The sequence below is a fragment of the Bos indicus genome, chromosome 11 (genome assembly GCF_029378745.1).
Source record: "Bos indicus isolate NIAB-ARS_2022 breed Sahiwal x Tharparkar chromosome 11, NIAB-ARS_B.indTharparkar_mat_pri_1.0, whole genome shotgun sequence".
Classification (NCBI taxonomy): domain Eukaryota; kingdom Metazoa; phylum Chordata; class Mammalia; order Artiodactyla; family Bovidae; genus Bos; species Bos indicus.
Genome location: NC_091770.1, coordinates 88,114,139 through 88,127,298, shown reverse-complemented (window position 1 = coordinate 88,127,298; position 13,160 = coordinate 88,114,139). Strand labels below are relative to the sequence as shown.

Below are 13,160 nucleotides of genomic sequence, written 5' to 3'. Positions count from 1 at the left end.
TGAGACTGCTCAGTGGGCGGGCAGCCTCCGCCCCCAGTCCATGTGACTGGCCCCGCAGGATGAGAAGGTGTCCCCCATACTCACAGCTCGCGCCACCAGCGTCATCAGCATTCCGGTGAGAAAGGTCAGGTAATAGCCCGGGTACACCCCGTGCCAGATGGCAGAGAGGAAGAAGGTCTGGGTGGTGGGACTCAAGGAGGCACGTTCATAACACACCCTGGAAACCACGACACACGTGAGTTGTAAGAAGCCTGTCACCCCCACAACCATCATTCTTTCAGTCCCAGTCAGGATTTAGGAAAACAACCACACCTTAGCTTGGCCATTAGCCTCAGGGAGGTTATGGCTCCTATGAGGTTTATAAAAAGATTTTTTACTTCTGTCTTCTTACTGGTATCACCAAAATGGTCATTTCTAGTGTGTGGGGAGTCTGTACTATGTACAGAAAAACTTTAATAAATATAAAAGTTATTCTTATCTTACATTATTTTATTATTTTCTTCACTAACATTTAGGACTTTCAATTGATCTAACTGTACTCTACTGGGAAGCAGGCTGTGCTTAAAAGTCTTCCTGTCATAGGTGGAGAACTTACATGAAAATGAGATTTTCCTAAGGTATGAAATTTAAAATATAACAACAAAAATAACATAACAATTAGCTCAGAAAATGTGCAGCCACTGGGGAGACTTCAAGGCACCATGAAGTGACGAGAATATATTTTGGGTGTTTCAAGAAGTAAAGGTCATTATTTGTCATAAATAAAGGGCATTACTGGGATGACCCAGAGGGATGATATGCGGAGGGAGGTGGGAGGGGGGGTTCAGGATTGGGAACCCATCTACACCCATGGTGGATTCATGTTGAGGTATGGCAAAACCAATACAATATTGTAAAGTAATTAGCCTCTAATTAAAATAAATCTAAATTTAAAAAAATAAATAAACAAAGGGCATTATAGAGAATGGTGCTTAAAGTCCCCCTATCACAAGAGCAGTGTTTTATGAAATAAACTCAAAACCTGGCAGTATCCCATCGGGAACAAGGAGACAGGACCCCTGGGAGTTTCTGTGCACTGTCCTAAATTTGCCTCCTGTAATCAGTCCTCTGTCTTCCCCCTGTGCCCGTGACAACCTCCTCTTTATGATTCTTAACTCCAGTGCCTCTTCTTCCCCCGCCCCCCGTGCCTGCACGCCTCCTGCCCTCTCATCATCATCCTTACTACAAGGATCAGCATGTGGAGACTACTCTACAAGACCTTGAATTCCAACTGCAGAGGTTCAGTCTTCAGATCCTGCACCCAACATATAAAGGTCTATTCTACTGGAATATTTTAACTATTGTGGAAAATCTAATGCATACGTATGGTGGTTATGTAGCCACTTTTGTTTGGTCAAATCTCCCATGAATGAGGGACGTACTGGCGATTTCAGACCTTGGTGGGCACCTTTAAAGGCAAATGGAGAGGTCTGTGGTAGCTGCATTTAGGACTCAAGGCTAAACAGTTCTCAGGCTTGGTACCACCCTGCTTTGGAGGACAGTAAGTGTGTTTCCTGGTTAACACAAAGTCACAGCATTCATTTAATTTAATCTAATCAAGAATGTAAACCCAGTGAAGCTCAGTCTCAAGACCCAGAGGCCAAAGCATAGCTGAAGACGGTTCTGGAAGGAGCTTACCTTTTGAGCCAGAGAGCTGTCTGAATATTCCAATTATCAAGAAACATCTTGAAACTTGTTGACATCTGAAAAACAAAGGAACTTTTTTCTTCGGTGGACAAAATAATGAAGCTGTAAAGGTAAGCCACATTTTACTGGGCTGAGAGTACACGCGTGACAGTGACAGTCAGGTGCGGTCTCTTCCCTAAACACTGCTTTCTAACGGAGTAACATCATTCTACAGAAGGGGTTTACTGTGGGGAACACCCGTAAGGCATTATAAATGGACTTCTTGCTGTTTTCTCCAGTGCATTAATAACACTTACAGGGGCCATCGTGGAATCATCCCAAGACACTCCTGCAGAGCACGTGAATGAACAGCAGTGGCCAGTCACTGGGCACAGCCTGGATGCCCCACTACTGGCACAGCCCCCCTGTGCCCTCACCTCCTTCAGCCCCTCCCCTACCCCACTTTGGGGAGTCTCAGGCCCTCTGGACCTGCTCCCCGGGAGGAGTGGTCTGTACATCTTCCTACCTTCCCAGCCCCTCACTCAAGCCTGTAAGACTGTGCTCAGCAGGGCCTCTATTCCTCCAGCCTCACCTGTCAGTACTGCTAGGTAACAACAAGGACCACAACCCTGCCCCCCGCCTTGGGCTGCCACCTTTGACTGGAGCACCTGGCTGCCTCCTACTAAAAACTCAGCCTACAGCATCATTTCCTCCAGGACGCCTTCCCTGGGCCACTAGTCCAAGCTGGACCACTCTGCCTCTCTGATCACAGCCAGTCTTTCTGTATCTCTGTAAGCAGCATTGGATTCAAGCCCAGAAGGGCCTTATTCACCAGATCCCCAAGGCCTGGGGCACACCGCTGATGACCGACAAATACTGGCTGAGTGAAAGAGTGAGATTGTTACAAATCTTTCAGTACCATTCTTGGAACATCATGTTGTAATCTATGGAACCAAGTTATGCCACGTAAGAATCCTACGGTGACTGACTGCTTGATGATGCACCAACCTCTATTTGCTTGATCCTCAGATTGGAAATTAGGTCCCAACGGGCAGCTCCGTTTTTGTCATACCCTCTGAATCCAAAGCCTGCCGCATTGTTGATGGCGTCGGCTGCGGGACACAACGGAAAAGGAAGTGTTAAGAACCTGTGTGACAAACTGCCGTGCTGCCCCAGAAGACGTATGTTATCATAGACTATGCCCTTGAACTCTATTGAAGTGGATTTATTCTCATTTTATCTGATATTATACTAAAGTGGGCCTTGATCCAGCTGTTAGAATCTAACAGTTTTTAGGGCCTCCCTGGTGGCTCAGACAGTAAAGAATCTCCTGGCAATGCAGGAAACCTGGGTTCTGATCCTTGGGTTGGGAAGATCCCCTGGAGAAGGGAATAGCTACCCACTCCCGTATTCTTGCCTGGGAAATCTCATGGACAGAGAAGCCTGGTGGGGCTACAGTCCATGGGGTTGCCAAGAGTCAGACACAACTGAATGACCAATACTTTTCAACAGTTTCCAGGATCAGTCCTTATACACAGGACATGAACTGTGAGATTTGTTTCTCCTGCACAGATGACCCTAGTTTTTCTCATCGGTCCTGAACTACACATCCTCAAGAGGGCGCCCTCCTGGCTATTGACATGTCCAATGCTAATGCAAAGCCTATTCACATGTTACTTACCTAATGTCCATGCAAAATAGTACTTGGGTCTGGCGGCCAAAAGAGAGACGTAGAGATAGATCACCTTGGTCGGCCATGAAGCTGTGGCCTGAAAATGCTCATCAATGTTGTACTCCACAGGTAACATCTTAGAGATGATCAAGTGGAACAGTAAGGAAAGTCCACAGACTAAGAGTTTCTGAATAACTGCAACCTGAAAGCAAGACAAGTTGTCATAAACCTAATCCGTACTCCTTTTACTTCCTTCCAGGTATTATCACCAGATTCACTCTGAATATAGTTATTAAGCCTGTATAACTCGGTCAAAAGTCCTGAACTCTGTCATGCTCAGCATTTAAAGCCTTCACTGTCTCACAGTTTGAATATGCGAAGCCTTATGTCTACCTCTGGGTCATGGCTCAAATCACACCAGAAATCCCAATTTGTATTCGCAGGACTTTCAGTAATTAAAAAAATTATAATCTAAAAGAAAACACAGGTATATAGGATGACTATGTAAAAATGTTACCATTAATAAGTTTGGGTAGAGATTTTATATGATCACACTCACACACACGGTTTATTATTTTCCACTGTGCCTTTTCCCTGGTTTCCAAGTTCTAGGTACTTCATGGAAATTATTTTTACAATAAACAACTTTTAAATTTCTTTAAACCTGTAAGTTCTTTTATGCAATTTTGTTCAAGATGATAGTACTAAAAAAGCAATACAAGCAAGAAAACAAAAGATCTATACAAAAGATTCTGATGGAAAGAAAAGGCAGACCTTTACTTTTTTCTGGTAAGGTTAAATTACCTCAAGAGAACCCAACTCATGGCGTTTTTGTGTTTTCAGGAGGCCAGAATATTTCAATCTGATTCTATATAAAGAAGATTCTACAGGCTATGGAGGGAAAAAAAGAAGTAGACAAAAGAAGAGGCTGGATCCAGATGAAAGAATGAAACAAAATACTTGGATTAGTGTCCCATACAGGAATCAAATAATATTCCAATTAACTGCAGTAATTTGCAGATACACACTTATTTAACACTTTCTGTAATGGGGCCAAAAGCAAGGCTCAAAGGCAAGAGTGAGAGCACGTGCCAGATTCCTGCACTTTATTTCTGCACAAAAAAAGCTTTATTCATTCTTGGGCTGCTTGTCAGGAGACGCTGGACAGTAAAGGGCTCTTTGCTGCAACTGTTCTTATTCTCATTTTCCTGCTCATCTTTCAAAGCTTTCTCTAGGAAAGTAATGCTACCTTTCTTTCACCCTCCACCTCCAAAATACCTAAGCTACACATCTGAATAGAAAGAGATTTGCAGCAGGTAATTAGAGAAAAACTACAATTATAAATGAAGTGAGATGAACCAAATGACCTCACACATGAACCTAAATATTGGCTGTATCCTTTTAGTAACACAGTGAGAAATACCATGGCCCTTAAGTCTAAACTACACACAGTTTCTAGGTCTCAGTTTAAAACAGTTAACGTAACAGAAGCTGTTGCGTGCTCGTGCTCAGTCTTGTCTGACTCTTTGCGACCCCATGGACAGTAGCCCACTGGGCTCCTCTGTCCACGGGATTTTCCAGCAGGAGTACTGGAGTGGGTTGCCACTTCCTCCTTCAGGGGATCTTCCTGACCCAGGGATTGCACCCACGTCACCTGCACTGGCAGGCGCATTCTCTACCACTGAGCCACCTGGGAAACCCTAAAGTAACATACCTGACTTCAAACACCAGCTGGCACACACACCCAGGACACCCCCTTAAACAGCTGAGCCAGTGTGGCATTAGGAACTTGGAAAGGCAGGGGGTGAGGGGGCCTAAAGCTGGGAAGGCAGATGTAACCCCCAGTTCGCACGGCCTCCCGCTGAGCAGATGGACAACCCCTCCCCGATGCTGGCAGGAGGTCAGAAGTTAACCCTCAGGGAAGCCTAACTAGAGAAGGACCAGGTTTAGGGATGCAGGTCTACACCAGGGCTGGAATGAATGTGGAGACATGGGTGATGTGTCCTGAAACGTGATACCCTTCAGCGCCCACCCCCCCACCCCTGTTCACTCAGTGTCCAGCTCCGGGGACCAGCAGTCAAGTCTGGACATGCAGGGCAGAAGACAGGAGAAGTCTTCACTCAAGAACCCAAACAGCCCCAGAGAAAACTCCTACAGACATCACAGGAGAGATTGACAGGGGTTCCCTGGAGCCATCCTCTGCTTCTTACACAGTGAAGGATTTTCTGTTTGGACATGCTGAAGTCACATGTCATAGTCTTCTCTGCAGCTAAGTGTAGCTATGTGGTCACGAGTAACATGGTAACTTCCGTGGCGAGCATCTTAGACCATGGAGATGAGGGAAACACCCTACGGATGGCAAACCTGGGAGCATCTGGAGCTCCAGCCCATGGAGCTGCCCTGTTATCCATGGATAACCGCTGACACATGAGCTGTCGAGTGAGAGAAGAACACAACTCCCACCTTGTTTAAACCACGGTCATTTTGGTCCTTGGTTCAGCAGCCAAACCTGTACCTTAATGCAGCTGAAGACAACTGGGAGGCCCCCAGCAAACGGACCACCAGGGTCCTGACTGACCTACCTGGCATTCAAGGAGTTTCCACACCCCACTCGTAACACAAAGAGTTTCTTACTGCCTTTGAGTGATCTGTAAATAACTCCTACTGTTTGACTGTGTGAACTATGTACATATGGAATTTAAATTTATCATTGCTGCTGCTGCTGCTAAGTCATTTCAGTCGTGTCCAACTCTGTGCAACCCCATAGACGGCAGCCTACCAGGCTCCCCCATCCCTGGGATTCTCCAGGCAAGAACACTGGAGTGGGTTGCCATTTCCTTCTCCAATGCATGAAAGTGAAAAGTGAAAGTGAAGTCGCTCAGTCGTGCCCGGCTCTTAGCGACCCCATGGACTGCAGCCTACCAGCCTCCTCCATCCATGGGATTTTCCAGGCAAGAGTACTGGAGTGGGGTGCCATTGCCTTCTCCGAAATTTACTGTTAGACACATTTATTTGGTTTTGTTTCTTTGGCTGGACCCACGTGGCTTGCAGGACCTTAGTTCCCTGACCAGGGATTGAACCTGGGCCATTGGCAGCAAAAGTGAAGAGTCCCAACCACTGGCCCACCAGGGAATTCCCTTGGAATTTTAATTTCAAATATATTCAAACTGCGATATATGCTGTTGTCAACAACCTCTTACTTATGGTGTTCAGAACCTAAGGAGGAGAGTGACCTTTCATAAGGGTTTTCCTGTAAAATACTCCATGACTATAGAGTATTTCCTCACTTCGTAGGTACCTTACTTTTGTTCTTTAATCATGGTTGTACTTCTACACGGCATCACCACTAGGTACTATGTGAAGAGTCATTTACCTTGAAAAATGTTTTTAAAGAAAAAGATGGGTATCTTTTTTTTTTTAAAGAAAAAGATGACAACACTGGTCTCCTGAAATAAACAAGGCTAATCAATACATGCTAGAAATGCTGCAGACGAATCTCCAGGTCTTACATTTGGTGATGGCTCTGTCCTTTCGTACTGTATCTCTTCTTTCCCATCTTCACCTGACTGCGTCATATGGTACGATCTGCCTTCGATGAAAGTGATGTAGTCTTTGTAAGAGCAGAGCGGGCCTGCCAGGATACCCATGAAGTTACAGTTGTAACTTAAATATTCCAGAAGGCTGGGCATGCGCCTGCAACAAAGAGACACGCTATGTGTAAGACAGACGTTTGCTTTGTGAAAAAGCGACGGGAGTGATCAGCTCCCACCTTGACTCCTCCTACCATTTCCAAAATAAAGCAAGCTGTGATTTTCATCTGCCTCCAAACAATAAGAATCTAAAGTTTCAGGATGAAGGAATGCTCAGTGGTGTTTCTGGATAAAAGAGTTTCCACCCGGGTCTCTATAAGCCATGACAAAGGGTTTCTATCTGATTTCCTCACGATGAAACAAAGTCAAGGTGGACAAGATAGGGCAGAAGATTCATCTCTTACTAGTCACTCACTCACTCACTTTACAAATCTATGTGTGCCCATGCTCCTGGGTCTAGAGACAGCAGTAAATACCGCAGGGGGATTCTGCATTCAGAGAACTTATACAACAGCTGCAGAAAATCAAGAATAAAAAACAGACAGCTAAGTGCTACAAGGGGGAGGGGGCATTTCATTAACAAGCCAGGAAGGCTTCTCTGATCATGAGACGAGTAAGGGAGTCATGTGAATGTCCAGGACCAGGACTCCAGGGACAGGGAGCAAAGAGTTGGGGCAGGTCCAGCCACAGGGAGGCCAATGCAGTTGGAGGGGCTGAGCTGGGGAGGCAGGTGGGAGGGGCATCAGTATGCCAAGGTGGGGAACACAGGGCCTGCCTTATAAGCCATGGTGGAAGCTTCAGATTTTATTCAGAATGTGCTGAAAAACCACAGTGGTGGTGGTGGTGTAGGGGCTCAGTCATTTTGTGACTCTTCAAGGACTGTAGCCCACCAGGCTCCTCTGTCCGTGGGATTTCTCAAGTAAGACCACTGGAGTGGGTTGCCATTCTTTTCTTTACTACAGTAGGGTTTTCAATACCTATGTTTTCAAAAGAACCCCTCGAGCCCCTGTGTGTGGATAGAGGAGGGTGGAGGAGGGACCACCAGGCAGGAGGATGTGGGATCCAGGGGGAGGTGACGGGGCTGGATCCATGCAGGGGACTGCGTCTGAGTCCAGCCTGGCAGCACAGCCCTGGGGTCTGCTGATGGATTGGGGTGGGGAGTGAGGGAGAAAGGAGTCAAGGATGTCTCCCAGCATTTTTAATTCAGTTGCTCTCTGGTCCATCCAAATGGCACACGGTATCTAAAGTTTACCAAGCATTCCACTTCTCGATGCAGGAAACCTGGAGAAAACCAGTAACACAGGACACTATGAAAATGCATCAGAAGTGTGAATTTTTTATACCTTAAAACCACCTCTGGGACTTCCCTGGTGGTCAAGGGGTTAAGAATCTGCCTTGCAATGCAGGGGATGAGGGTTCAGTCCCTGGCCAGGGACTGAACTAAGATCCCACATGCCATGGAGCAACTAAGTCCCTGGACCACAACTAGAGATCCCACATGCTGCAACGAAGACCTGCCACACCCAAAAAAAAAAAAAAAAATATATATATATATATATATATATATATATTATATATATAAAAACAGCTCCATCTGTCAAGTCTTCCATCCATTGACAACTATAAACCACCACAAATAAAAGAGCAGCTACAGCTGGGGATGATAAGGAGGCTCATAAACATGTTATAGCCCCATCTGCCTCTCTAAGATGACACATGATCTTAAAAAAAAACATCCAAACGCTCTCTGTGGCCAAGAGGAGTCAACAGAACCTCCTCATAAGTATTTTTATAATCATAAAACGAAGAGAAAACAGTGCTCTGCTCCACCTGACACTCAGGTAGGTCACCACTTACTCAAAATGCCTTCTAAATTTTTCTACATTTTGTTGTTGTTGTTTAGTCGCTCAGTCATGTACAACTCTTTTGTGACCCATGGACTATGCTCCAGGCTCCTTTGTCCATGGGATTTCCCAGGCAAGAACACTGGAGTGGGTTGCCACTTCCTTCTCTAAGGGATCTTCCCAATCCAGGTTATCGAACCCACATCTCTTGCTTGGCAGGCGGATTCTTTACCACTGAGCCACCTTTCTACATTTCAAAGCGCTTAGAACCTTAAGTACTTTTTCTTGAGGACTCAGAAATGATGGGAGCAAGGTGTTTCTGGCAGATTTTCCCTGGTAGTTCTTCCCATGTTGGGCTGAGATAGAGACTTTATCACCACCTCACACACAGCACAAGTGCCCGTCGTCACAAAGCTGCAAAGAGCCCGTTATGCTCCAGCAACGGAGCCTCATTTTCAACACTGCTTATTTCAAGACCAGAACAACACCAGGTTATCTAAGCCGCAGCTCATCTTACCATATCCAACAATGTATCACAATTTGGAAGGATGGGAGATAATTCTGATCTACGAAACTTGCTGAAGTCATTTCTGGCTCAACTGTCATATCAAATGACAAGTCATGTTAGGAAAGAAGCCAATAACTGTAATACATGCAATTAAAATTCGAACTGAACATTAACTGTAATACTCTAATTATGGTATCAATGGAAGACTCATTCTTCATTCCATAAACATTGATATCAACTGTGCATGGAAATGTGAGAGAACTGTGGGCGACAATGAGCTCTGTGCTTTTACGTTTGGGTAGCAAATCTGAAAGGAGTCCTCTCTGCCTCCTTCCACTGTTCAGACAAGCAGAGCTGAATTTAACCAGCTCTGGGGTCTTGCCAGGAGGCCACCTGGGAGGACTGTCTATTAACGAGCAGTTCCTGGGATGGACAAGGACTCACAAGGATCACAGAGCCCAGAACAAACTAACCTCTCACCAAACAAATAAATTCAAGTGCATATTTACTGATCTATAAAGGCTGGCTGTAGTGAACATCAAAAGAGAGTCATTTTAAAGATGGGATCAAAGGTGAGCACTTCGGGCAGGGCCTCCTACTGCACAATCTCCTTCTTTTGACAGCCATGCATATATTAGTCCCAGATTTATAGCAAACAAGGTGCTTGCAGGATGCTTTTCAAGTAAAATGAGTACCTTATCTCTAATTACATTAGATTAAGGCAGGCCCTGCCAAGAAATTAAGCTAGTCCTTAGAAGAATCCATAGGGGACCACAATAAATGACATAGCAGCCTACCGCAGAAGGAATTCCTCAAGCAGCAAGGTGAATATCCTGCTGGTTCCTCATTACTTCAAAACACAGCATCTTTGTGCTATATTAACATATCGCAGCCCAGGACCTGCTATCAAGTCATTGATCTACAAACGGTAGCTGCAATTATTACTCATAATTACTACATGAAGACCATGCAGTCTCCCTGTCTTCCGGGAACTCAGAGCCCGTTGGGAGTCAGGATATGTACACAGGAGGTACGATGATAGTACTCAGTGGGTGCCTATGAAGGCAGGCCTAGTCCAGCCAGACTTGCTGCAGACGGAGGGAGGTTTGGTTCTCATGAACTAAGAGCCTTGAGGAGGACAAGTCAGACTTGGCTTTGAGTACACGGGTGTCCCAGCAGAGACAGCAGGAACCTCAGCGGGAGACGATTTATAGGCACATACCTGACCGCTAATCCCCTCTGTGACGGTGTCAGCTCTTCATCCTTCCGAAACATCCCTGAGAAATAAAAACAGACAATTTATCAGTTACGCTTTCTCCCAAGAAAAGAAGCGTACTTCTTCCCATTCACACTTGCATCACTTTCCTCATTTGAAATTCATGCCATAATCCCAATTTTGGTATAACTGGTCCCTTTCTTTCTCATTACAGCACAGACTCTGTCATTGAACTGAATGTAAAATTAAGAATACACAGTGAAGGAAAATGAGCACACTTTAGAAACCTTAGTGTTAGTCACTCGGTCGTGTCCGACTCTTTGTGACCCCATGGACCCTATGGAAGGAAAATGAGCACACTTTAGAAACCTAGTGTTAGTCACTCAGTCGTGTCTGACTTTTTGTGACCCCATGGACTGTAGCCTACCAGGCTCCTCTGTCCATGGGATTCTCTAGGTAAAAGTACTGAGTGCGTAGTCATTCCCTTCTCGGTGGGATCTTCCCAACCCAGCAATCGAACCCACATCTCCTGCATTACAGGCAGATTCTTTACCATCTGAACCACCAGGGAAGCCAAAGCAGAATTCAGTATTTTTCCTATATTCCCTTCCTCCGTTTCCTTCCTCTAACAAACAACAGAAAGTTATGGTAATCTCTCAAACAAAAGGTGGTTAGAATATGACTTTTTCAGTGATGAAAGATTAATTTCCAAAATCTTACCATCATGAATTTCATAAGCCAAACTAGTGATCTTCTGGGTAATTATCATCATTGGGCTGTGGGAAAAAAAAAAAACAAAAAATAAATATTTTAAAAGCAGAAATTTAAAATTATACTTATGATATATGAAAGAGTTTATTCTGCTTATATGACTACAAAATCCTGAAACTTTTTTAACATAAAAAAAGACCCCAAGGGATTCTAAAGAAAGAACTGCAGGGCTGCTGAGTCTGGGGAAGGGACCGAAGACAGGGAATATGGGCTTTCTGCTTTGCTTTAAGAAGAGGCTCGTCCTTTACAGGAGACCGTGAGGATAGGATTTCAACATATCTTTTAAGAGGGCATAATCTAACCCATAATGCTGAACCTGAAGCTCCAATACTTTGGCCACCTGATGCCAAGAGCCAGCTTATTGGAAAAGACCCTGATGCTGGGAAACACTGAGGGCAGGAGGAGCAGGGGACAACAGAGGATGAGATGGTCAGATGGTATCACCGACTCAATGGACATGAGTTTGAACAAGTTCCAGGAGATGCTGGAGGACAGAAAAGCGGCGGGGGGCATGCTGCAGCCCAAGGGGTCGCAAAGAGTCGGACACGACTTAGCAACTGAACCACCACTGGCACGAGATATACAGAGCTCGGCCCCAAGAACTTGCAGGTCACTCCCCGTTACCTAACAGACAAGATCTCATAGAGACCCCGTCACATGACGACTGCTCTTAAACTCAAAGTACTAGCGAGAGAAACTTCTTCGGTTCCCTTCAAAGTCCATTCCGAGGTGAACACCACTCTCTCTCGGGAGATTATTCCTCAGCCAAATGCTCCCCCAGGTTGCCTTCAACAGCCAGCTGCCGTTTTAACCTTGGAAGATAGTTTACATGCCTTTGAGGATTACAAAAAATTCCTTGAAAGTTCGATTTCTCCAGGGGAAAAGGATCATTTTTCTCACCTGCCTAAATTTATTTCATAGTTTAGCTCAAAAAGGAGTAAGAAAATACCCTTCGCTCTGGATTTCAATTCTCACATCACCTTAAAACATCATAAAAACAACCAATAAAATAATAAATTTATTTTTCAACTCAGTGACATACTAAATTGCTCAGTTCATGTGTATCAGATGTCCCCCAAAGGCAAATATTTATATGTGCTTTTTGAATGCATGGTCTCATTGTGCCCATTGTCACCTGGGAGACCCGGGCGTGCAGAGTGCAGGCTCTCATGAAAGTGAGCTGAGCTGGGGGACTGGGTGCTTCGAGGCTGTACTGCTGTGTCTAAGAACTATGCTCCCTCACGGGGGCGGAAAGAACGCGGAAGCAGGGTTTCCCCAGTTTGGCTCAGTGGTAAAGAATCTGCCTGCCGTGCAGGAGACACAGGTTTGATCCCTGGCCCGGGGAAGATCCCACCTGCCACAGGGCAATGAAGCCTGTGTGCCATGACTGCTAAGCCTGTGATCTGCAACTAGAGAAGTCCTCGCAATGAGAAGCTCGTGCTCCTCAACGAGAGAGTAGGCTCTGCTTGACGCAACTAGAGAACAGCCCGCGAAGCAATGCAGACCCACCACGGCCAAACATACACAAATAAGTAAGTATTAAAAAAGGAGGAGAAGAAAAAGAAGGCGGAACACATACAAATACTCCATTCTCCCCAAATGCTGGCCTCCGCCCAGACCACACTCCCTGGAGCTGCTCTGCAAGGGCGACCTGTGTCCTGCTTCAAGTCTCAGCTTAACAGTCACTTTGCACAAGAGGCCTGTGGGCAGCTGTACCGCCCAGGAAGCCACCTCTGCCCAAATGGGACACACACCTTTCACTTCATCTTAGCTTCCTGTTTGCTTTCTTCAAAGAATTTCTCACACTCACGGATGCTTCATTTACCCAGTTATGGAGGGGCTTTAAAAGCTGTCTGCACTCTAGAAGGTTCATGCAACAGGGAACGAATGGTCT

At 45.5% G+C, this 13,160-nt stretch overlaps 1 protein-coding gene across 3 annotated transcripts in view; it reads right to left on the bottom strand.

The window, feature by feature from the left end:
* MBOAT2 (membrane bound O-acyltransferase domain containing 2) overlaps positions 1-13,160 on the bottom strand; it is a 108,011-nt gene that overhangs the window by 10,907 nt on the left and 83,944 nt on the right. For all 3 annotated transcript variants that reach the window (XM_019970729.2, XM_070799163.1, XM_019970730.2), the window contains 7 exons: positions 11,216-11,271; positions 10,502-10,556; positions 6,847-7,030; positions 3,347-3,539; positions 2,674-2,777; positions 1,678-1,742; positions 85-217 (listed from right to left, as the gene is read on the bottom strand). In XM_019970729.2, coding sequence (XP_019826288.1) covers positions 85-217; positions 1,678-1,742; positions 2,674-2,777; positions 3,347-3,539; positions 6,847-7,030; positions 10,502-10,556; positions 11,216-11,271 — 790 coding nt within the window. The remainder of the gene's footprint in view (positions 1-84; positions 218-1,677; positions 1,743-2,673; positions 2,778-3,346; positions 3,540-6,846; positions 7,031-10,501; positions 10,557-11,215; positions 11,272-13,160) is intronic.